This window comes from Talpa occidentalis, unplaced genomic scaffold (genome assembly GCF_014898055.3).
Source record: "Talpa occidentalis isolate TD23 unplaced genomic scaffold, MPIMG_talOcc4v2.1 talOcc4.15, whole genome shotgun sequence".
Lineage (NCBI taxonomy): Eukaryota > Metazoa > Chordata > Mammalia > Eulipotyphla > Talpidae > Talpa > Talpa occidentalis.
This window is the reverse complement of record NW_023601543.1, coordinates 53,846,246-53,870,861: the sequence shown is the minus strand read 5'-3', so window position 1 is coordinate 53,870,861 and position 24,616 is coordinate 53,846,246. Positions and strand designations below refer to the sequence as shown.

The 24,616-nt window shown below is 36.2% G+C and overlaps 1 protein-coding gene across 1 annotated transcript in view; it reads right to left on the bottom strand.

Annotated features, from left to right (window-relative positions):
* Positions 1–1,963: 1,963 nt before the first annotated feature.
* WNK3 (WNK lysine deficient protein kinase 3) overlaps positions 1,964–24,616 on the bottom strand; it is a 98,404-nt gene continuing 75,751 nt past the window's right edge. Inside the window, exons 12-13 of the mRNA XM_037511666.2 lie at positions 11,025–11,227; positions 1,964–7,422 (exon numbers count right to left, since the gene is read on the bottom strand). Coding sequence (XP_037367563.1) covers positions 7,093–7,422; positions 11,025–11,227 — 533 coding nt within the window. The 3' untranslated portion in view covers positions 1,964–7,092. The remainder of the gene's footprint in view (positions 7,423–11,024; positions 11,228–24,616) is intronic.

Below are 24,616 nucleotides of genomic sequence, written 5' to 3'. Positions count from 1 at the left end.
CCTGCGCTTCTGACTGTACCCAGTGCTTGTATAAATAAATCTTTTTTTTTTTATAAAAAAAAAGTGATATGTAGGGTCCTTTCAATATTCATTATTATTGTTTGAGCAAACCTACTATATGCTATGGACAGTGTTAAGCCTTTAATGTGCTTTTTCATTTACTTTGTTTTTTTTTTTTTTTTTTTTTGCATGGAATAACTGGGCTGTAGGCCAGAGGTACGGGAGCTGAAAGGATTCACCAGATATGAGACATAATGGGGAGCAGAACAGGCAGATCTACTGAGATACACTGCTGAGGGGAGTAGCAGGTGAGACAAGAGAGGCCTGCTACACCATGTGGGTTAGCTCCCTGGCCAGGGATCTAACTCAGGCCATTGCAGTGACAACACTGAGGCTTAACCCTTAGGCCACCAGGGAGGCCCTTCATTTAGTCTTAAAACAACTCCACTGTGGGCCTCGCTGGTGGCACAAGGGGTTAAGCACAGCACTGTGAAACTATCCACAGCCTCTGCAGCACAAGTTCAATCCCCAGCAGGCCAGAGAGCTACCCACATGGCGAGGCAGACCTCTCCTGTCTTGCCCACTGCTCCCCTCAGCAGTGTATTTCAGTCAGTCTGCTTGTTCTGTTCTCCAATCTGTCTCTGGTGAATCCTCTCACCCCCCTGCACCTCTTGGCCTGTACCGCAGTTCTTGTATGCATAAATAAATCTTTTAAAAAAATTTGATGCTGAAAAATTAAGCAATTTTCCTGAGTTCACAAAGCTAAAATACAAAACCAGGTCTGCTAGATTCCAACAGTATCTGTATTAATTGTAATAGAATCAGAGCCCATTTCCAAACCAGCCTGATTTCCAAGTGCAAGTTTAGTGTGAAAGTCATCAGAAATATCTATCTATATTATAGCAACAAGTAGCAAATTAGGGACAAGGGTAGCTGTATTTACATATCTCATTTAATACAACCACCTCATTTGACCAATGGAAAAATGGAGGTTTTTTCCCCATAGGTCTTTTTCCATAGGTCTGTGACTCAAAAATCACAGTTGTTCCAGATGTACTTTGTGTCTTCCCTTTAGGGATCATCTAAGATAGAAAGCCTCAACATCATTGGATCAATAAGGCAAAACTTTAAAAATCCTCATCTAATTTTCAATATTTCTTATAGAACCCATACTCTCCCTCCAGGGCTGGTTTATATAAACATATGCATGATTCTTCTACCTATATTATCAGATGGACAAATATATGACCTCATGAGACAGTTTCCCAAGTCATCATAGTGTGGTAAAAGATATGGAAGAGATTTCCAAATGCCCTGTTTTCTAAAGGCATTCCATAATCACTCCTTAAGTGTCTGCAAAGGGCACATTGTAAATTCTTGCTTGTACCATAAACACATACTTCACTTCTGGAATTACAAAACAAGTACTGGCTATAACTTCATAAAAGAACTTAAAAAAGAGTACAAACTAGCTCTAATAATTAGATGAAAATCTATTCCAAATGTATTTGGATTGTTATTCATGCAGTACATCTGGGAGTCTGTATGGTCCAGGGTTTTCCCTGTGACCTGGGTTTGGATTCAGGCTTCACCACTTAACTAAAGGTTAGCTATGTGACTTTGGTAAATCTTTTAATTTCTGTGATCCTCAAATTAACTTTATGAAGTGGGGATAATATTGCTGATTTTAAAAATATCACAAATAAAAGCCTAACATATTAGGTACTCAGTAAATCATAGTGACTACTAAAATTATGGCTCATTTACAAGTGTAGAAAAGAAGTCCAACTCAAATTCTGTTGGAGCTACAAATCAAGAGGTAACATATAGCTTGGTCAGCCAGCATAATCCACAGGACTAAATTTTTGAAATCAGCTAAATTACATTTGGTAAATAAAGAATCAGATAATTGCAATGGCTATGACAGAATTTTAATAAGATAACATATTTATTTTAACACAGTCTTTATTTTCTGTTTCAAAACAAAATTCCCTGGAAACAAACAAAATCCTTACAATGGTTGGGTACAAATGAAATAAAAGTCACATTTTCCAAGAACCAAAGGCAGATCACTTGGTTTACAAAAGAAAAACAATTAATGTTAAGAATTAAAATCAATACTCTATATAATGCTACATTCCCCAATTAAGAAAGGATAATTCACATATACAACTAAATGTTAAGAGCAAAGAAGTCGCTGAAATTCTGCATACTTGTAGTAAATTATGTGTGAAAGTTTATTAATTGCATAAACTTCCTGAGTGGCTCCGATGCTGCACTAGGTCTACATGCTTAATATTCAGATCAAACAAATTACAGCTTTAAGTGATTGAGCATGACAGACCTTGAACAACTGTACTTTCCAATCAGTCACTACTTCTGCTGAGGATGTGTTCTGGACCACAAACATCTATCTAAAGTCTTAAGTTATAGAGGAAAAGAAAGAAAATAAAATTGAAAGGATGACAAGCACACATTTAGGAGTTCATTTTACACTAGCACATTTTTCTCAGAACCCAGTTTCTCTCTTTCCTTCTTGCTTGACTTTTAGTCTTTTTCTTTGGGCTATTTTTTTTTTCAATCAAAAGACAACCTTCTAGAACGGGAGCTGCTGGTTTATACAGTTTTCCAGCTATCTCCGTTAAAAATAACTTCAGTGTAACCTAGTTACTATTCTAGGTCCCTATGCATGTTGGCTGTCAAAGACCCCGACCAATGTTTATGTTCATCCTTCACATAAAAAACTATTTTCAAAGTGACCTGAAAGCACCTGGCTCCATAAACATTTTATACTAATTTCACTTGAAGGGATTTTACCAGGTTTGAGTGGTACCATTTTACAATCTGCATTTCTTTTTTAAAATTTCAATCCCAGAAATTACATTTACCAAATCAATGGCCTTTTCTATTCCCATTCCCCGCTTTCTGATTCATCATCTAAACAAAGAAGGGAAAAAGAAATCCCCAATAAACTACAGAATGAAAAATGAACCATCAATTCTAGAAAATGACCTGCACACCACCACAAATATCTTACGTTTTTCTGAACCAAACAAAAGATTAAATAACCGAATACCAAATTGATGCCAAATAAACCTCAGGAATGTACTTATATATGATGCCTGAAATACAGTATTTACCAAGATGAAATATGCTACAGTATAAAAGTGTAAACATGTGAAACAAGGAACATGTGGTTTAGAAACATTTGCTGAATTTTCAGGGAAAAAAGTAATACATCATCATTACCATTTTGAAAAGACAGCAGAGAAAAAGCCAATGCCTCCTAAATTTTAGAGACTGGATAAACAGTTACCAACTACAATTCAAATAAAAGTATACGGCCATTTTAAGGTAACAAAATATTACTGCAAAAACTTAGCAGTATGTTAATAAGCTGGATGACAGGCCATTGCTGTAGGAATAGTGAAATATTTAACTGTGGTAGTTAAAGCAATTTCAACCCATAGCCCTTTAGGCACGTAGATGAGAAATGCACCTCTAATAAAAGATGCAAAGTAACAGGCACTAGACTGTCTAATTCAGGTACTTTCCTATCATTTGTTTTACAAATAACTCCTAAAATTAAGTCCTATATTGCCACCTGCTGGATTTATTTCTCTGCTCTCCATCCCCAAATACTCAAGGTTTATTTCACAGAGGCACATGGTTCTCTTCACTTAAATACAGATTGGTGACAGAGTAATGATCACTCTCATCTCAAACTCAGAGTTAGCACTGGGACAAGGAGGCAGGATAGAATTTATAACCTGAAAAAATACTGAGAATCAAGGCAAAAAAACAAGTCTCACAGGCAGTGTTTACTTGTGCACCCCAAAACAGCACTGAAAACGAGGTAGATAAACAAAAGTAATTGGACTAGAATAAAATATGGGGCTCTAAAATGATATATCCCATCGTATTATACATAACACTCCACTCTCAATCCAAGAATTGCAGCAGAAAAGTGCCTTTAAACTTTCACAGGTAATTTTGCTGTCAAACCATTCACATTCATGCTTGATAAAAAACTGGTAAGAAAAGGATAAAAACCAGAATGGATATTTGTTATATTACAGCAAATTACCTTAGGTAGAGATTCACGACTGCTACAAATATACATAGGGTTATTTGCATTAGATTTACACCAATACTGGTTTCATATTCTTATGATGTTATACCCAACGTCACAAATACAGCAGCAGGTACTTCATGATGAAATGCTCACATTGCCACATATAGAGATACAGTACTATATTCATCAGACTTGCACTTTGAGAAGTAAACATATTGGTTGGACACAGAGACTATACCCAAAATAAATTTTACAAGCAGATGTTTAGTATAACCATTTTCTCTTCTACAAGGAGGAAATGAAAAAGGACAGGTTTGTGTGGTTTTGGAAATGTGTAGAAAGCCCTTGTTATATAGTAGGGTCTTTGTTAAAATGGGAATTTTTGAGCTTTACCTCAAGAGTTAATTACTTCTCAGCAAGGATGAAAACAGTACTATTATATGATTTAGCAAAATTGTAAAATAATGCAAAACCCCAAGATAGAAAGCTAGCCAATATTTATAGTCTAAATGATTATAACCTGAATCAAACATTTAAGTAATGGGGAAAAATAAATAAAATACCACAGAGATGTGAATAACACTATTCTTCATTTCTGCACAAACACACTTTTCTTTTCATTTCTGCACAAACACACTTTCTTTCATTTCATTTCTTTTCAAAACTTACACATGTTACATATACACAATGTATATATAACATATATGTTAACCCAACTACTACAGCCAGCATGGAGACAGCAATACAGTATTCACCATCTTCAAACTTTAGAAGACTACTTTTCTTTCCAGCAAAAAATCTGAAAAGATTCTAAATATTACAAGGCACTGCAAAAGTCTGCAGGAAAGCAAATGATGAATTATACATAAAACAGAGGTGGTGGCAAAATGCGGGACATATAGAGTAGAACAGCCATTTTATTTATTAAGCATAATTATGCATGTCATCCATGGAGCTCTTTTCATCCTAGGGTACACTGTTTAAAAAGATTGTGACTAAAGGAGAAGGAGTTTTAAAACCTGCAGCACTTTTACTTTATAGGTTGTATGTTTCAATGTAATTTATACAAAGCCAACTCTTAAAATGAAACATGAGCAGTTTTAAAGAATTATGGATTTTAGGTGCATTGTTTTTTGTACACATGGAAACCATTGCATTGCAAGCATCTGCATTATACTGATGCCTCAAGTCACTTCAACGTGCAAATCAATACTTTAGAAGAAATTTGAAGAATCTCTATATAAGATTTAGAAAAACTTATCTAAACCACAGTATATTTTATGAAAACAAAAAAACAAAAAAATGTGGACCTCATCAACAGCAATTCTCAAAATGCTGCCCTAGGTGCCCCAAATGATACCAATAGAATCTTTATGATGGTGAGTGTGATCATTAGGTAAGCCATATAAGACACGTTTTTGAAAAAGGGTATTGAATATCACAAAGTAGACTGTGAAAAAAAAAAAAAAAAAGTACACCCATTAAGTTTTCCTCATTATCTGGCAAGCTTATGGAATAACATTTTTAGAGGAATATGGAAGAAAATCTGTTATACAGAAATGTTGGCTGATATTTACCAGTAAATAGAACTTGTTATTAGGTAAATATGTATTTTTAAATCTTCAGAGTAGAAAGCAAATATTTTAAACATGTGTACATGGTATGATAAATACCACTGAAGAATTCTGTTGGGTTTAACGGAATGAGCATTAGGTAACTCTATAACCAACTTTTTAAGATTATTACAGTTAACCTTCTTGAAAACCAAAAGTGTATAGTTTGACATTGCCTCCCCTCTTCCTGAAACTGGATAAAACCCAGTAAAGTGCAACTTGACAGTGATCTCTCTCAGAATCTAAAGAGGCTGCCAAAACCATCTAAGATCTAAAATTATCTAAGCTGCTATAGATACTAACAAGAAGTTGTAACAACTAAAAAATGGTAATCAAAAAAAAGCTAAGTGTAACGTAATATAGTATCCTTCGAGGGCCTAGTATCTCACTGAAGGATAGTGTATACCCCACATTTCTTAGAACCCTGTAAAGCCAGCATTTCATGTTTAAGTCTCAAAACCTATAAAACCTATTGTATCAAGTAAATTTCACTTAATAAGAACGGACTGTTAGAGGCATAACTTGAATCTCTTTTAAGAATACAAAGATTCCCCCCAAATGAGATTCATATCAGCTGCATATTTCCCTTACAAAAGAATGCATGCCAAACCAATGCTTCTCAATGCTCAAAAACAATGTAGTGTGCACATGAGAAACAAGGAGTTAGCTGCTTTGAATTACTATCAAATCATAAGGCAGCTACAGTATCTGCAGTATCAAGGAACTGTTACAGTTCTGTTTTCTCCTTTCTCTCCGTCTCACCTAATACAAGACTTCATTCCTTCTACTGCTGTGATGACGGGAAGAAAATCACATTAAAATGGGTTCATGTTCTATATTAGTTGACAAAGTTATTCTAATTTCATACACCAAAACATTTTCTGCAGCAAGTTACCCTGCCTTCTGTGAAAGATAAACCTAAGGTAAACATGTGAAAACTCCCATAAGACTCCAGCTATTGAAAGGTCTCACTTCATCCACATTTGGGGACTATCAATTTAAATTGTTTTCATACATTTTAAAGAAAAGTATCACACAGCTGCAAATAGCAGCAGTAAAAAACGGGGGCTTCAGAGCAATGCATGGGGAATGTCCTGGAAATGGTAATACTCAAGTTGAGCTTATTAAAGCATTCTGAATGGTATTTTTAAAAAATCAAGTATCAAAGAGGATAGGAGTTGAAGTGAAAAAACATTCAGTGTGCAGTATTCTATATACAATCTGCACAGATCTACAGAGTGATGAGCTATATTAAATACCACATTGGAACAACAACAACAAAAATACAGTGGGAAGTAAACATAAATGGGGGGAAACATTGCAGAACCCAAGAGGAAAGTTTAATATCTTAGGTGTCCTGAAAGTAATTCTGAAAAAGTCTCCCTGTTCATCATCTACCCTGATTCATTTGGGACCAGGAGGGATTGTAGATGGATTCTGCACTGGTGAAGTTGGAAACGTCTGCAAATTCATCCCTGGCTGTAACACTCCCCCAGATTGGGCAGGAATTGCTACAGACTGTTGTGGTGTTCCTGAAATCCCTACCCACTGTAGTGGATATCCTGGTCCCCCCACAGCAGTATATTGACAAACATGGGGCATTCCATATGATGATAATGGCCCAGGAAACGAAGGGAGTGGGAGTCCTTGTGGCAAAGAGGTTGGGACAGCTCCACGGATTTGCGACAGAGAAGAAATCCATGTTGATGTGTAGCCCATAGTAGATGGAGTATTCTAATAAAAAAATAAAAACAAAAGATCAGTTTATTTGTAGATGTTTTTACCCATCTATATTCCTTCCTATTCTGTTTGGCTTACTACTCCTATTATTACTATAAGTAGCTACCACAGTATTCACCTTTCTGTGTACTAAGCATAGTTACATACCTTATTTCATTTCATCTTCATAACTGCCCTTGCAAGCTTTATATTTTCAGATGTGCAAATAGACACTCAAAATTGGTATTACTCAATACCACTAAGAAAGTTCACAATGAGCAAGGATTAGAACACAGTTCCTGCTAACTACAAGGTCCATGCTAAATCGCCGTTCACATTTTACTGCATAATTCTTTGGAGAAAGACAAGCATGATTTAGTGTGGCATGGGGAAAGAGACTGGTGTATAGTAGGTGCTCAATAAATGTCACCTTCCTAATCCCTTTATAATCGCAATTTTAAAATCTGACATATCTATTATATTATTGGAAATTTAAACTCAAGGCAATTATGTTTTTGGCACTGCTGAGAAAATACATTATTGTCTGATTCTTCTTAGTGTATGATATTTTGAATATGCATATGTATAGGGATTACTAAATTTTAGGCACATGGGAATAGTAAGTCTAATGGAAGTAAATAATTCTCACTGAAAGGAGAGCTTGGTATCAGTACCAAATTCTTCTAAATTGAATGGTCGAGCTAAAACCCTTTCAATTAAACTTTCAACTAATGTTTCAAACTAAAGTTAGGGTAAATGTTTTTTGCTTGACTCAAGAATGAATGAAAATATCTTGAGGTCAAACAAAACACATTTATTTAAAGTTCAACAATCTCTTCATAGCAGTGTTTTTGTTCTGTTAAGGTAAAACTAAATTTAATAATTATTTAGTATGCTTACATTTTTCTAGTCATATCCATGCATCCATATGTAGAAATAAAAAGATACCTGAAATTATGTCTATCTACTTGAAGGTAGTATTTTAAAATTTGTACTTTTCTGCACTGAGTAAATTCTATGATGAACATATTTTACAAACAATAACAGTATGATTTTTTTTTTAAAATACTGAGTTGGTAATGGCTTGTTATTCTTTTCTCGGAGATTTAAAAGGTATCTCATATTCCAATGACCAAAATCAAACATAGGATATTTCTTCTACCAAAACACACTATCTGCTTACATCCCCCATGTCAGTGAGTCATACACTGAAATTGGTGCCTGTTATACCAGCTAGAAACCTAACCTTGATAACTCCTGCCATATGTCTTATCCATTTTATCGCTAAACACTTTGGGGAGTTTTTCACCTTTGTTCATCTCAACTCCCCTTTATTTGGACTACTCTGGTGCCTATCAACATCTACCCTTATTCCCAATAATCCTTTCTTATTGCTTCAAAAAGCAGATTTCAAAAAGCAAATTTGATCATGTCAACCCTGAGGATTCAATGGCTATCCATTTTTCTTAAAATGAAGTCAAATACCTAGTATCACCACTTTTAAGACCCTACCTACTACACCTCCGTAGATTCCCTGTGCACCAAAATGTTTCTGCTCTCTTCACTTCAACCATACTGGCCTACTTTCAGTTCCTCCATGCTCCCTTTCCTCAGACAAGGCCTTTGAATATACTGTCCTTTCTGCTTGGAATCATAGTCTCTCCTTCTTTTAACCTAGTTAACATCAACCCACCCTGCAGGTCTCTACTCAGCCATCACCTCAGAGAAGCTTTCCTTGACTTTCCTTTACTAGGTTAAATTTCCCTTACTGCATGGTATCTCATATCACTCCTGTGAAGTCTTTATCACAGTTGCAATTTTATATCTATAAAAGTCTGTGTCTAACTGCCCCACCAGAGTATAAATTCCATGAGAATAGGGAACATACTTGTTTTTGTTCATCAAACCCAGTGCCTAGACATGGGGCTTTGCATACCGTAAAGAACCTGGCACATAATTGTGACAAAATTTTCTAAGTAAGGCTAGAGATCAGTAACATGCAAGAACATTAGGTAGTGAGATACTCTCCACACAAAGATATCATCAACTGAACATAAAAATAATCATGATATATAGTCTCTCTACTATGTACTAGATATTGTATAGGTGTTATTTAATTCTCACGACAATCTTGCAGGGCAAAGTATTATCCCTATTTTAAAGTCAAGAAAACTGAGGTACAAATAGGCACAAACTAGCAAATAACTGAGCTGACACTGGACACCCTTCACCAGTTTCATTCAAATTCCATTTTTGACTTTTCCGTTAAACATTTCCCACTATACTGCAATAAGCAACACTCCTATAAATCAACAAAAGCCTCCATTTACACAGTACTCAGAGGATTTCTCACTGGCAGCACACATACACTTAAGCCTTGAAATCTGCCTGTAAAGGCTTACAATTTTTTACAATGGTGATAAATCTATGCATAAATCTGTGCCAGGAGTAAGATAAAGAGATAGATACCCCGCCCCATCCCCCCACAAGCAGATACACTGCTTACTAGTTTGGGGAATCTAGAGCTATTGAAAATTTTTATTCAACATTAACAATAAATGCATTTTCAAACTTTGTTCACCAAACTATATGCAATAACAATATATATACACACAAGCATGTATACGAACAACACACACACAGAGATATCTTTGTCAAATGTAAGAGTTTAGATTCTAAGTCTTGATTCACATTTTAATAGACTTACTCATTTTGAAAAGAAATACTTAAAAAGTTCAAAGACAGAAAAGTACAAATAAAATAAGGTCCAAATTCTACCATTTAGCAAATTGTTAATGGCTTTTCCTATTTCTATGTATATGTGTATATATATAATGTATGTAATGCTAGAAAAATACTATACATAGATGTGTATACACACACATACATATATATTCTTTTTATTCCACACACATATATATTCTATAAGTCTGCCTTCTTCCCACTTCAGAATGCACTATGGACATCTTTCTACATTTGAATGGCATGTATACCAGACTAAGGCCATATGCAATTAACTAAACATCTCATTATAAAGTTAAGATGCCTTTTATAATTGTCTAGCTTAAAGAGCTCTGAAATCCTTTTTCATAGTGGGCAAATAAGACATTTTATTGGTTCTAAGAATATTGATATACAACATTAGATAGCTGTTCCTCAAAACCCAAACTCTTCTTGCAACTATAGAATTGAACTGACTCTTACTCCAGATGCTTTCTGTTTTGATGTTTGATGTTTTTTTTCTCAAGTACAATAAATAATCTAAAACAAAGGTTAGCCAACCACCTCTTTTTTTATGAATTGAGTTTTATGGAACAAAGCCATGCCCATTCATTTACATATTATCTGTGGCTGCTTCTGTATACTAGAATGACAGAAGTGAGCAGCTGCAACATTATGGCTTGAAAATATTTACTCATTTACTTACTCAGAAAGTTTGATGACCCCTGGTCTAAAAGATAATTTTCTCAAAGAAATAATGATCTAGACAAGAATAAAGGCCTTTATGTTGTCAAATCACACCACTCTCTCATACTGACTGTGCCCATGGCCTAAAGGAATCAAATTTTATGGTTTTAGTTCTCATAAAAAAAGAGAATCAGGTATAAGCAACTTACTTCATAAACTTTGTTCCAGTTGTCTGTGTCCAGTTTGTGTTGACTCTGTTTAAGTTGGTTTAAACTTGGCTTAATAAGAGAATTTCCTACTGTTTCCTTTGTCCAGTCATCCACCAGCTTGTGTAAGTCATCTGTGAACATCCCTTTTTTACTAGCTGGGAATTGCTGACATGATGTTGCATTATTCTCTACACATAGTGGATCTATAATAAAAAACAGAAAATCTATCAAGAGGAATTAAAACTGATAGATATTCTTCTTCAGCAAACAATACAGAATTCATGTTAACAAAAAAACAATACAAATTTTATGGTTTTAGTTCTCACAAAAAAAGAGAATCAGGTATAAGCAACTTACTTCATAAACTTTGTTCCAGTTGTCTGTGTCCAGTTTGTGTTTACTGAATTTATTGTTAACAGAAAAATGTGTGGGAGTACAGATAAGGTAACCAGACATTCTAGTCTATCTAGAACAGTCCTGAGTCATTACTAACAGTACCCCTTTCACTTTAAAAAGTTTCTTGAGTCATTACTAACAGTATTCCTTTCACTTTAAAAAGTTTCTTCTTGTTTGGATGGCAAAATATATGGTCATGCTAGATATAAATCAAGTATAATAAATAGTATTTATAACAAAATTAGAATCAACCCTTATCTTTTCATCAGTTTCCACTTATAATTAAAAATAAATCACAGAATGTTAAAAGTAGAAAGAACCTTAGAAGTCTAATCCAAATCACCTTCTTATAATAAGGAAATGAGGCCCAGAAAAACTAAAGTGACATGCTTGTGTTCTTACAACCAGTTGCTAGCAGAACTGTTCTTACAACTAGTTGCTAGCAATATAACATACTGACCTTCAACAAGCTTCAGAAAACTAGAATCTCATTTAATTTTTTAACTCACGTGTTCTGGAGCTGAAGATATCCAAATAGATGAAAGAAATAAATTATAGATATTTCCATCAATGAAAAGTTTTCTAATCTGAATCTGATACTAAGTCTTTAAATTATTTAGTACTATTATGCATGCTTACCAAATTATTCTCATAGAAAAGATTCATAGAATTATAATTCTTCTGATTTCAAGCCAATAATTACAGAACAGGTGTAAAATGAATTAAAGGAAATAGAGTTGTAAAATTTAAGCACAGTAACCTTTCCAGAAATTTAATATGAAAATTTATCACACATTTGTTATGGCATATTTTTAACTTTTAAAAATTAAATAAAATATAAAAGATAATGTGAGAACCTTCCATATTAACACTTTCAAACTACTTCTCTTTATCTTCTTTGAAATTTATAACAGGCCTATGTTATAGGTATCACCCTACTTTATAGAAGAGACACTAGGATCCATAGAGAAGACTAGAAACCATAAGGTAAATAGCAATAAGCTATTATATGTTATACATTAGGGCTAGAACCCAGGAATCCTAATGGTTACATTAGTGTGCTTTTCATTGTACCATATCAACTCATGCAATAATCTGGGATATGTATGAGCAAGTTACTTAATAAAAAGGAACATGATAATCTCAGTAATTTCTTATACATGGTCTGTGATTATGAACCTTGTACTAAAGAAAGTTAGCTCCAAGAAGATTAAATATTAAATGGAAATTTATTAGTGAAAATTGCTTTAGTTTTTAATGAAAATTAATTGGAACATATTCATATGTTTACTAATTTGGGGCAATCATTATGTACCAAAATGGCATACCAGTGTTTCTGGAATTCTTACTTTCCATTTCCCTTCTAGTTTTATTGAGAAATAACCGACATGTCACTGAATAAGTTTAAGGTGTACAATATGATGGTTTGATTTACATATATTATGAAATGATTATCACAATAGATTCAGCTAACATTCATCTTTTCATATACATACAAAAGGAAAAAGAAGGAAAAAACTGTTCTCCCCTCAAGAAGATGTGATATCATCTACACTATTGGAGTACTATTCATTTGTAAGAAAAGACAAAATGCTGCTATTTTCAGAAAAAAAATGTAAGGAGTTTGAGGAGATTATGTGTAATAAAGTCAGATGACAAAGAGAAATATTGGAAATTTACATAGTAGAAGATTTGACAAAGTAAAATAGTAATAAAAACTAATAGCATTTTCAGCCAGAACTGTCATCTTCCAGGAAGTTGGCCAGAATGACAAATACGAAGGGATAGAGTAGAGGCATGAGCTGTGTTCTCTAGGCTTTTAGAAAACATGGAGTTGTTCCTTTGGCCACATGCAATGCAGATCAACAAGAAAGGTGATATTGTAGACAGCAAGGGAATGGGCACTGTTCAAAAAGGAATGCCCCACAAATGTTACCATGGCAAAACTGGAAGTGTCTATAAGGTTACCCAGAATACAGTCATTGTTGTAAACAAACAAGGGCAAGATTCTTGCCAAGAGAATTAATGTTTATATTGAGCTTATTAAGCACTCTAAGAACTAAGAAATCTTCCTGAAACACGTGAAAGAAAATGGTCAGGGAAAAAAGGAAGATAAAGAGAAAGATACTTGGGTTCAGTTGAAACACCTGTCTGTTCCACCTGGAGAAGCACACTTTGTGAGCACCAATGGAAAGGAGCCTGAGCTGCTGGCACCCATTCCCTATGAATTCAAGGCATGATAGGTATGGGGAAAATATTACTCTGGACTAAGAAAAACAGTTAGCAGATATTAATACATGAAGTGAAGTTTCTGAGGTTAAGCATGAGTGGGAAGAGAGAAAGGATCAAGGGGATATAAGAGATGGTAGTGGGGGTAAAAAACAGCACTATGTGTTCTAAGTCATATAATTGAAATGTACAGTAAAAAACTGTTCTCCATGTGATGAGAATGGAAATCTAAGACTTAAAATCTAAAGACACAAATCAGCCTATAATAAAAATATTTTTTCCTGTTATCCTTCTGCACACTCATCTCTGTCAATCCCAGTGAGGGGACAAATAGCACAATATAGCTGAACATGACTTTGGAGCTAAAGCCTTATTAATTTGTATTCTTATTCTGGAAAAATGTTAGCAAGTAGAAGTAAAAAGGAGAAAATAGTAAAAAACATACATATATTAGGGCAAGCATTTTTGCCCATCCAGCTTCTCTTAAAGAGTGTTTTGCACTCATTCTCTTTAGTTTCTGAAAAAAAAAATGGGTTGCATAGGGCTATGTTTGAATGCCATTCATTCCAGAACATTTCTGCACAAAGGGAAAACCCAATGACAGAATTATTGTGTACAAGTCTGTTGGAACAAGTGATCCTGAACACTCAATTGGTGATAATGATGAATGCTACACTAGTAGCACAATAACTAACAAGTGGAGAAGAAATAAGTAACAAAGCAGAACAAGTATTTAAATGAAACAGGCAAGACTAGTACTAAGTAGGCAACAGAAAGAGCCACACACGTACCCTTTCCAAAAGTTACCAAGAACAATGCGCCCTTTGAGAAGAAGAAAAAAAAAATTCAATATCTATGCTTTACACATGGTAGGTACATTCACTTACATATTTCATTTAAAAGTTGCTCATATAATACTGTAAAAGATCACTTAAAGTTCAGAAACCAGGAAGTAATCAACCAATGCACACTGAAAGAAATACTCTAAAATGTGCTTTATGATAGGTAGTAACATTACTTGTTAACTTCCAGGGTGTTCTTTAATATTTGTTACCTGTTGATTAAACGAATAAAAACAGTTTATTAAATGAATAAAATAAGCTCATTTTTGTTTCTTCCCCTTAGGTTATGCCCATTCAGATAGGTTCAGTGATTACCCAACTGTAAAGGTTCCCATCTCCTTTGTCAAATCTTTCTCTTTTCAATCCCAATCTCACAACCAATTCTTTTTTTTTTTTTTTTGCTTAGAAAAATCACACACATGATTTATTTGGTATTTTTACATAAATTACTTTGATAATCATTTTTTCTAGAGTTTAAAAAACTCACCATCAATAGTATTTTATTTTATTTTTTCCCTTTTTTTTAAATAATAAATTTTATTTTTATATTCCCCATACAATTGCAACCTCCCCATTCTGACCCCAATCCGTCCCCTCCCGCCCCCCACCCCCCAAAAAGTGTCTCTGGTTCACAGTTTTTTGTTGATTTTGATTTTCACTTTCTTATAGTTATTCATTTTCCTGGTCCCTTATTTAAGTTTTCTAGATTCCTGCTATGAGTGAGACCATCCAGTATTTTTCTTTTTCTTTCTGGCTTATTTAGCTGAGCATGATCCCTTCCAGCGCCATCCATGTTGCTGCAAATTGCATGTGTTTATCTATTTTGAATGCTGAGTAATATTCCATGGTATATATGTACCACATTTTCTTGATCCAGTCATCTATTTTTGGGCATGTGCTTTTCCACTTGGATACCAACAAACTGTTCAAAACAATACACTAAGAGTATCTTGGCATGACAGTTCACCGAAATAACCTATTTCATTTGAAGATACTATATTTTCTCCAAGCCAGCCAGACTCAGATACTTTGGACCTCTCTGCAAACACATACATACCCAGTTCATCATCACATCATGACAACTAATCCTACACAACATCTATGGTCTATTTTAATTTCCATAATTCTCTAAGATCTTAATCATCTCATACATGAACTGCTATGATTGTAATGATATTCCAAATGTATTCATTCCCAGGCTTTAGCAAATTCATTCATTATATTGTCACCAGATTGATATCAGTTAAATGCTGTTTTCACTATGCTCAAAGAAGAATACAAACTTGAATCATCTCTTCATACTAACAACAATGGGTTTTCAACTTGTTTAGGTGGCAAAGTCTTTGGAAATCATAGTTGTCTTTGCAAACGGACTATCTTATTTATTTTGGTTAAGCAAAAATTATCTCATTTATTAAACTTAAATATGTAATTATGTGTTATCAGACACATTATTTTACAGCAAATTGTATAGATAAGCTGTGGTAACTGCCAAAAATTTTTAAACTTGAGGAAATTAGCATATATGCTTCTTCAAATGCAATAATAAAACTGGACAAAACTCTCAGAAACAACCATTTCAGCAAATTGGAATTTGCCTAAAGACATACAACAAACCAGAAGCATTTATTCATGAAAATTACTTAACTTCAGGTAAGACAGCATAATTTGTGGTATTTTTGCCCAGGGAAGCTCCCAATACTCCCTATCCAAATTATATTTGACCATCTGTGCAACAAGGCAGGCAAGGCAGGCTGAGAAAACTAACTTTGCAGTTGCTGTTAATATGGGGAAACTCACTAGATTTGGAGCTTTAGAAACAATAGCTACATTAGCCTGCAGTTAACAGGGAGATCTGGAAAGTGAGAAAGCCACAGGAGGCTCCATCAATTCTCCACATATCTCATGTTAACTGGAAAATTGTCACATGCATGACAGACACTTGAGAGCCCAAACCAAATACACATCACTGACAATGCCTGAACATGCAAAGAGGACATGAAGAGATCTCAGAGGTAAGTAAAACATGGGTCAGATTAGAAAATGGCCTGCAGTTTGAATGAGCTCAGACTGCACACAGATCCCTGAACAGAAAGTGTAAGCCCTTCTGGTTTGAGGTGTTTGAGTGTAACTTCTGACTTATCTCTGGCTGAGCATTAGCAGATATAGGGGCCTTCCCTCTCAGGAAGCCAGTCTTAAAAGTAAAATTCAGGGCTAAAAAAAAAAAAAAAATTGAGCAGAGAGACATTAGAAGCTGTACTAATATAAGGCAAACAAGCTTCACATATTTAGTTCATCCATAAAAGCTAGACAGAATGCACAGAGCAGCCATTTGAGAATTCTAAATAGTAAATTTAGCAGGCAACTAGGGAATAAGACCAAAATATAAAGTACTATAGAAATGACAGTGAGTATCCTCACACCAGTAAGAATGGCACATATATAAAAGACCCCCGGAAACCTACACACAGCCCCAGGCCAGCCGGTAAGATTGTGCGGAAAAGCAGCACGCTTGAAAAGCAAACGCGGATCACAGCTGCCCATGTCCCCACGCCTGCGACCTAGCCTTGCGGGGAGACACGCAGGGGCCCTCACTGAGGTGAAAGTCCCTCACTGAGTAATCAGAAACCAGGCGCCCAGACACAGGAGCGGGGTGCAAAAGGCGCCACTTCTGCGGACACTGAACTGGGCTACAGCCCGCGTCCTGGACCTGAGGGCTTTGGAACTGAGACCTGGGGCACGAAATTCGGGGCATGGGTTTCCCACGATGGTGGGGCACAAGGCAGACACAGCACCCCAAAGCCGTTGAGTTTTTCGCCACCATTCCCACTCTGTTCCCTGTTCCACGGGGTGAAAAAAACAGCTCCCCAAGGACACTAGGGGAGATCTCTGGCGCCACCTAGCGACCAGAAAAAAAATTACCAACACACCATAGAACAGGGACCTTTCTTCAGTAAAGACTGCTTGAAACCAGCAGAAGGCTCCCGGAGGAGCCAGTGGTGAGCTGGGAAGTTAGCCCACGCCAGGCCACTTCCGACCAGCAGTCTGAGCCCAGAGGGGGAGCAGGCACCCACGGCTGGGGCAGAAGAGTGTGCCTGAGACTGGACGTGCAGGGAGTATGTCCCACATCTCCATTTAAGAACAGGGACATTTCTTCAGTAAAGACTGCCTGAAACCAGCAGTAGGCTCCCTGAAGAGCCAGACGTGAGCTGGGAAGTTTGCACAAGCCAGGGCCCTTCTGGCCTACAGTCCAAGCCCAGAGGGGGAGTGGGAACCCACCACTGGGGCAGACTGGGCATGCAGGGAGTGCGCCCCGCATCGCCATTTTAGAACAGAGACATTTCTTCAGTATAGACTGCCTGAAACAAGCAGAAGGCTCCCTCAGGAGCCAGAGGTGAGCTGGGAAATTCGCCCACGCGAGGCCCCTTCTGGCTTGCAGTCTAAGCCCAGAGGGGGAGCGGAAACCCACCCCGGGGCAGACCAGGCATGCAGGGGAGTGTGTCCCCGCATCAGCATTTTAGAACAGGGACCTTTCTTCAGTAAAGACTGCTTGAAACCGACAGATGGCTCCTGGAGGAGCCAGAGGGGAGTGGAGAAGTTCACCCAAGATTCCGGCCAGTCCCACCAACACAGTGTCCCAATGCATACGGCAAATTAGAAAACAGACAGTAGGGAGTAGAAGAACCACACGCAACCTAGCAACTCCTCAGGAAAAAAGCACACCACAAAAAGAAAACCACCCCTGAGATTGCAACGACAGTAACTTGGAAGAACTTCTGAACCTTCAAGAAAGAGAATTTAAAATTCCCATGATTAAAAAACTGATAGAAGTCATAAAGGAAAACAATGATAAGGGGAAAATAATCAATGATCAGAAGAATGAAATTGAGGCCCTAAAGAGGGAAGTAAAAGAAATGCAGGAGATCAAAGAATGAATGGAGGCACTAAAGAAATCTGGGGAAAGCAATGAAAGCAGAATAGATAAAATGGAAGAATGAATAAGTACTCTTGAAGACACAGAAATAAAAAGAACCAAAACAGAAAAGGAAAGAGAAGTACGAAGGAAAAAGACCGATGAAAGATTTCGGGAACTATCTGACTCCATGAGGAAAGGAAATATGAGTTATAGGAATACCAGAAGGAGAGGAGAGAGATGTAGGATTAGAGAAAATATTCCAGGAGATAATGGAAGAGAACTTCCCAAACGTGAAGAAGGAGCTGAAAATTGATATACAAGAAGCAAGAAGAACAACAGACTTCCACGATGAAAGGAAAAATACAGCAAGACACACAATAGTAAAGCTCCCAAGAATCCAGGACAAGGAAAAAATAATGAAGCTGACAAGAGGGAAGAAACAGATAACATTTAAAGGAAAACCAATCAGGCTGACATCAGACTTCTCCGAAGAAACACTAAAGGCAAGGAGAGAGTGGAGGGACATAGTCAACAGACTCCAAGAAAACAGATGCCAACCAAGAATACTCTATCCTACAAAGCTCTCCTTCCTCTATGAAGAAAGAATAAGGACCTTCCCAGACAAGGAGAAACTCTGGAATTTCATTATGACTAAATCCCAAATCCAAAAAATACTACAAGGAGTCCTAAAGCCAGAACCTCAGAGGGACGAATAACAATGAAAGAAGGCCAAAAAAAAGTTATTAAAAGAATAAATAAATAAAATCAAAGGAAAGACAAACACAATGGCAAACACAGATGCTAACATATCAATATTAACTCTAAATGTCAATGGACTAAACTCTTCAATAAAAAGACACAGAGTCGCAGGCTGGATCAAGAAACATACCCAACCTTTTGCTGTCTCCAGGAAACACATTTAGCTACAAAAGATAAAGATAGACTCAAAGTTAAAGGATGGAAAACAATCCTACAAGCAAATGGACCTAAAAAGAAAGCAGGAACAGCTATACTTATATCAGATAAAACAGATTTCAAACTCAAAAAGATAAAAAGAGACCCCAATGGTCACTACATTATGATCAAGGGGACAATACTTAAGAAGAAATAACACTCATTAACATATATTCACCAAACAAAGGAGCACCAAAATATATTAGACAACTGTTGTCATCTCTGAAAACAGACATCAGAGAAAACACATATGTAGTGGGAGACTTTAACACACCACTATCAACAATGGATAGATCAACAAGACAAAAAATAAGTAAAGACACTAAAGCTCTAAATAAGGACCTAGAGTGATTGGGCTTAACAGACATCTATAGAACATTAAACCCTCCAAAAAATGGAGTACACATTTTTCTCAAGCGCACACGGATCATTCTCCAGGATCAATCACATACTGGGACACAAGACAAACATCAACAGATACACCAAGATTGAAATCATACCAACCATCTTTTCTGACCATGAAGGCATCAAACTAGAAATAAACCATAAAAAGAAGGCAAGGAACACTCCTACCTCATGGAGATTGAAAAGCACACTACTGGAAGACCACTGGACTAATGAGGAGATCAAAGAAGAAATTAAAAAAATTCTTTGAATTGAATGACAAGGAGGACACCAATTTCCTAAGTGTATGGGATGCAGCAAAAGCAGTAATAAGAAGAAAATATACAGCAATAGAAGCTCACATCAAGAAACAAGAAAGAACTCAAAGAATCAACCTAATCTCGAAGCTCAAAGATCTAGAAAAAGAACAACAACAACAAAAAAAAAAAAACCCAAAACCAGTAGAAGAAAAGATATAATAAAAACCAAAGCAGAAATAAATGAAATTGAAACTAAAAAAACAATCCAGAAGATCAATGAAACCAAGAGCTGGTTCTTCGAAAAAAAAAAAAACTATAATAGACAAATCCCTAGCCAGGCTCAGAAAGGAAAAAAAGGAGAACGCACAAATAAACAGGATCATAAATGAAAGAGGAGAAATCACAACGGACACAGCAGAAATCAAAAGAATAATCAGTAGCTACTATGAACAGATATACGGAAACAAGTTCAACAATCTAGAGGAGATGGACAAATTCCTACAACTCTACAATCACCCAAAGCTAGATAAAGAAGAAATAGAACACCTAAACCGACCAATTACAAGCAGCAAAATTGAAATGGTAATCAAAAACCTCCCCAAAAACAAAAGCCCAGGACCCGATGGATTTACAAATGAATTCTACCAAACATTTAGAGACGAATTAGTGCCAATCCTTCACAAACTCTTCCAAAAAATTGAGAAGGAAGGGACAATACCAACCACGTTCTGTGAAGCCAACATTACACTAATACCAAAACCGAACAAGGACAACACAAAAAAGGAAAACTACAGGCCAATCTCCCTAATGAACACTGATGCAAAAAACCTCAATAAAATTTTAGCTATCAGAATCCAACAATGTATCCATAAGCTAATTCACCATGACCAAGTAGGATTCATTCCAGGGACACAAGGATGGTTCAACATCTGAAAATCAATCAACGTTATCCAACACATCAATAAAAAGAAATATAAAAACCATATGATAATATCAATAGATGCTGTGAAAGCTTTCGACAAAGTGCAACACCCATTCATGATAAAAGCCCTTGAAACTCTTGGGATACAAGGAACATACCTCAACATCATAAAGGCCATATATAACAAACAAACAGCCAGTATCACTCTCAATGGTGAAAAGCTGAATGCAATTCCATTAAGATCTGGAACAAGACAAGGATGTCCACTCTCACCACTGCTTTTCAATATAATACTGGAAGTCCTAGCCAGAGCAATAAGACAAGAGAAAGACATACAAGGAATCCAAATAGGAAAAGAAGAAGTCAAATTATCACTATTTGCAGATGATACGATAATATACATAGAGAACCCCAAAAACTCCACAGAAAAACTAATTCAACTCATCAATCAGTTCAGTAAAGTGGCAGGATACAAAATCAACACGCAAAAGTCAGTAGCCTTTCTATACACAAACAAAAAATCTGAAGAAGAAATAAAAAAAAAACCCCTTTTATTATCGAAACAAAAAAAAAATCAAATACTTGGGAGTAAATCTAACAAATGAGGTAAGGAACTATACAAAAAAAACTTTAAAATACTGTTAAAAGAAATAGAAGAAGACACAAAGAAATGGAAAGACAACCCCTGCTCATGGATTGGAAGAATAAACATTATTAAAATAGCCATCCTACCAAAAGCAATCTACAGATTCAATGGAATTCCAATCAAAATTTCAATATCATTCTTCAAAGAAATAGAACAATTATTAATGAAATTCATTTGGAATAACAAAAAACCCCGAATAGCCAAAGCTCTCCTGAAAAGAAAAGAAGGGAATGGAGGCATCACATGCCCAGACTTCAAACTATACTACAAAGCCATAATCATCAAAACTGCATGGTAGAAGAACAAGAACAGACACACAGACGAAGAGAATTAAATAGAAAATCCAGAAATAAACCCACAGATTTATGGTCAACTAATCTTTGACAAAGGAGCAAAGACTATGCATTGGAGCAAAGAAAGTTTGTTCAATAAATGGTGCTGGGAAAACTGGGTCGCTACATGCAAAAGAATGAAGTTCGACCACAACCTCACACCATACACAAAAATCAACTCAAAATGGATGAAAGAACTAGACATAAGACCTGAAACCATAAAATACATAGAAGGAAATATAGGCGAAACACTGCGTGATTTGCACCTCAAAGACATCTTTACAGACACATCACCCAAAGCAGTGATAGTGAAGGCAAAGATAAACAGCTGGGACTACATCAAATTAAAGAGCTTCTGCACAGCAAAAGTGACAATAACAACAAAGAAAATAATCCAGTCAAAAAATGGGCAGAAGAGCTAAAAGGAAACTTCTCTGAGGAGGAAATGCAAATGGCCAACAGGCATATAAAGAAATGTTCAACATCACTTGTAATCAGGGAAATGCAAATCAAAACTACCATGAGATACCATCTTACACCAGTAAGAATGGCACATATTACAAAAAGTAGCAACAACAAATTTTGGCAAGGATGTGGAGAAAAAGAAACTCTTCTGCACTGTTGGTGGGAGTGCAAATTGGTCCAACCACTATGGAAAGCTGTGTGGAGATTTCTGGACCTACTAAACATAGAGCTTCCACATGATCCAGCAATTCCACTCCTAGGTATTTACCCAGAGGACACAGAAACATCAATTCCAAAGAGCACCTGCACCCCTATGTTTATTGCAGCACTATTTACAAAAGCTAAGCTTTGGAAACAGCCCAAATGCCCCAAAATAGATGACTGGATCAAGAAGATGTGGTACATATATACCATGTAATATTACTCAGCATTCAAAATAGATAAACACATGCAATTTGCAGCAACATGGATGGCGCTGGGAGGGATCATGCTCAGCGAAATAAGCCAGAAAGAAAAAGAAAAATACCGGATGGTCTCACTCATAGCAGGAATCTAGAAAACTTAAATGAGGGACCAGGAAAATGAATAACTATAAGAAAGTGAAAATCAAAATCAACAAAAAATTATGAACCAGAGACACTCTATGGGGGATAGGGGGCAGGGTGGGGAGGGATTGGGGTCAAAATAAGGGGTTTGCAAAAAACAGAATGCCACATATAAAAAAAACTAGCAACAACAAATGTTGGTGAGGATATGGTGAAAAATGAACTCTCCTACATTACTGGTGGGAATGCAAACTGGTCCAAACACTATGGAAAGCTGTCTGCAGGTTCCTCGGTGGACCAAAAATGGACTCAGCAATTCTACTCCTAGGATCTACCCAAAAGATATAAAAACATTGTTTCAAAAGTACACCTGTACCCCTATGTTTATTGCAGCACTATTTATAATAGGTAAACCTAGAAACAATGCAAATGCCCCAAAATTGATGACTGGATCAAGAAGATATGGTATATATACACAATGGAATATTATTCAGCAATCAAAAAAGATAAACTCATGCCATTTGCAGCATTGTGGATGGAGCTAGAAGGAATTATGCTCAGTAAAATAAGCCAGAAGGAAAAAGAAAAATATTGGATGGTTTCACTTATAGCATGAATATAGGAGAACCAAATAAGACATCAGGGGAAAAAAACAATAATAATACAAAACACAACAAAACGAAAACAGACAATTATAAATCAGAGACATCTTGCAGGGGAGGAGGAGGGAGAGGGATCAGAGGAAGGGATGGAGGAGCACAGAGAACTGTGGTCATGGTGCACGGGTACATTGGTGAAGGAAATTCTATTGGGGCTATACCTGAGGGGGGTGAGCAAACATTGTTTAAAAATGAAAAATGATGTAAAAAATAAATAAAAGAAATGGAAGTGAGTTTACCAATTTTTCCTATCTTGTTTCACATCTAATCTAGAAGAGGGAACCAGGACATTCAAAAAAAGGTCTCCAGAGGAAGCTCTTTACTTCTAGTATGAAAGAATAGGAAAGGAAACTTACAACATTCATACAACATTCATACATTCCTTCTTTACTCTATAGTCTTTCCCCTAGCTCTCAAGCAATCTTGTGGTGGCAGACTTCACAGTCACAATGGAAGTTTGCAAAGGCCATACTCTAAGGGATGGGACCACTTTTTTCCTATCCGTGGGGCTATGGTCCCTGAAGGATAAAGAAAATTATTGTTGCTCTACTGATATTTCTAATCTCCCAAAGTTTGGCTGGATATGCGCATGGTAGTGGAAGTACACAATACGGCAATGTACCTAGAATCTCAAGTTTCTGGTTGAGGAACAGCAACAACAAAAAGAAGCTACAGGAATAAGATAGTACTGGAGACATTACAGGGAGAAAAGAATATAGAAAAGTTATTTATGAGTTGCTGGTTACCACTGAACTGCCCCTGTGTGAATCTGATCTTATTCAGTATACCAGAGAGGCGAGAACAGAACTAGATAGACAACTGCTTACCATGTCAATAAACCACTGGCAGATCCATGTGTGGGAGAGATCCAAAAATCACCTGCAGAAACTTTGTAACTACACTAACACTGGAACAAGAGAAAGTCCTCAAAATCAATAATCTAAACTTCCATTTTAAGAAACTAGAAAATGAACAGCAAAATAACAACAAGGCATACAGAAAGAAGGAAATTATAAAGAGCAAAAGTCTATTAAATTTGAAA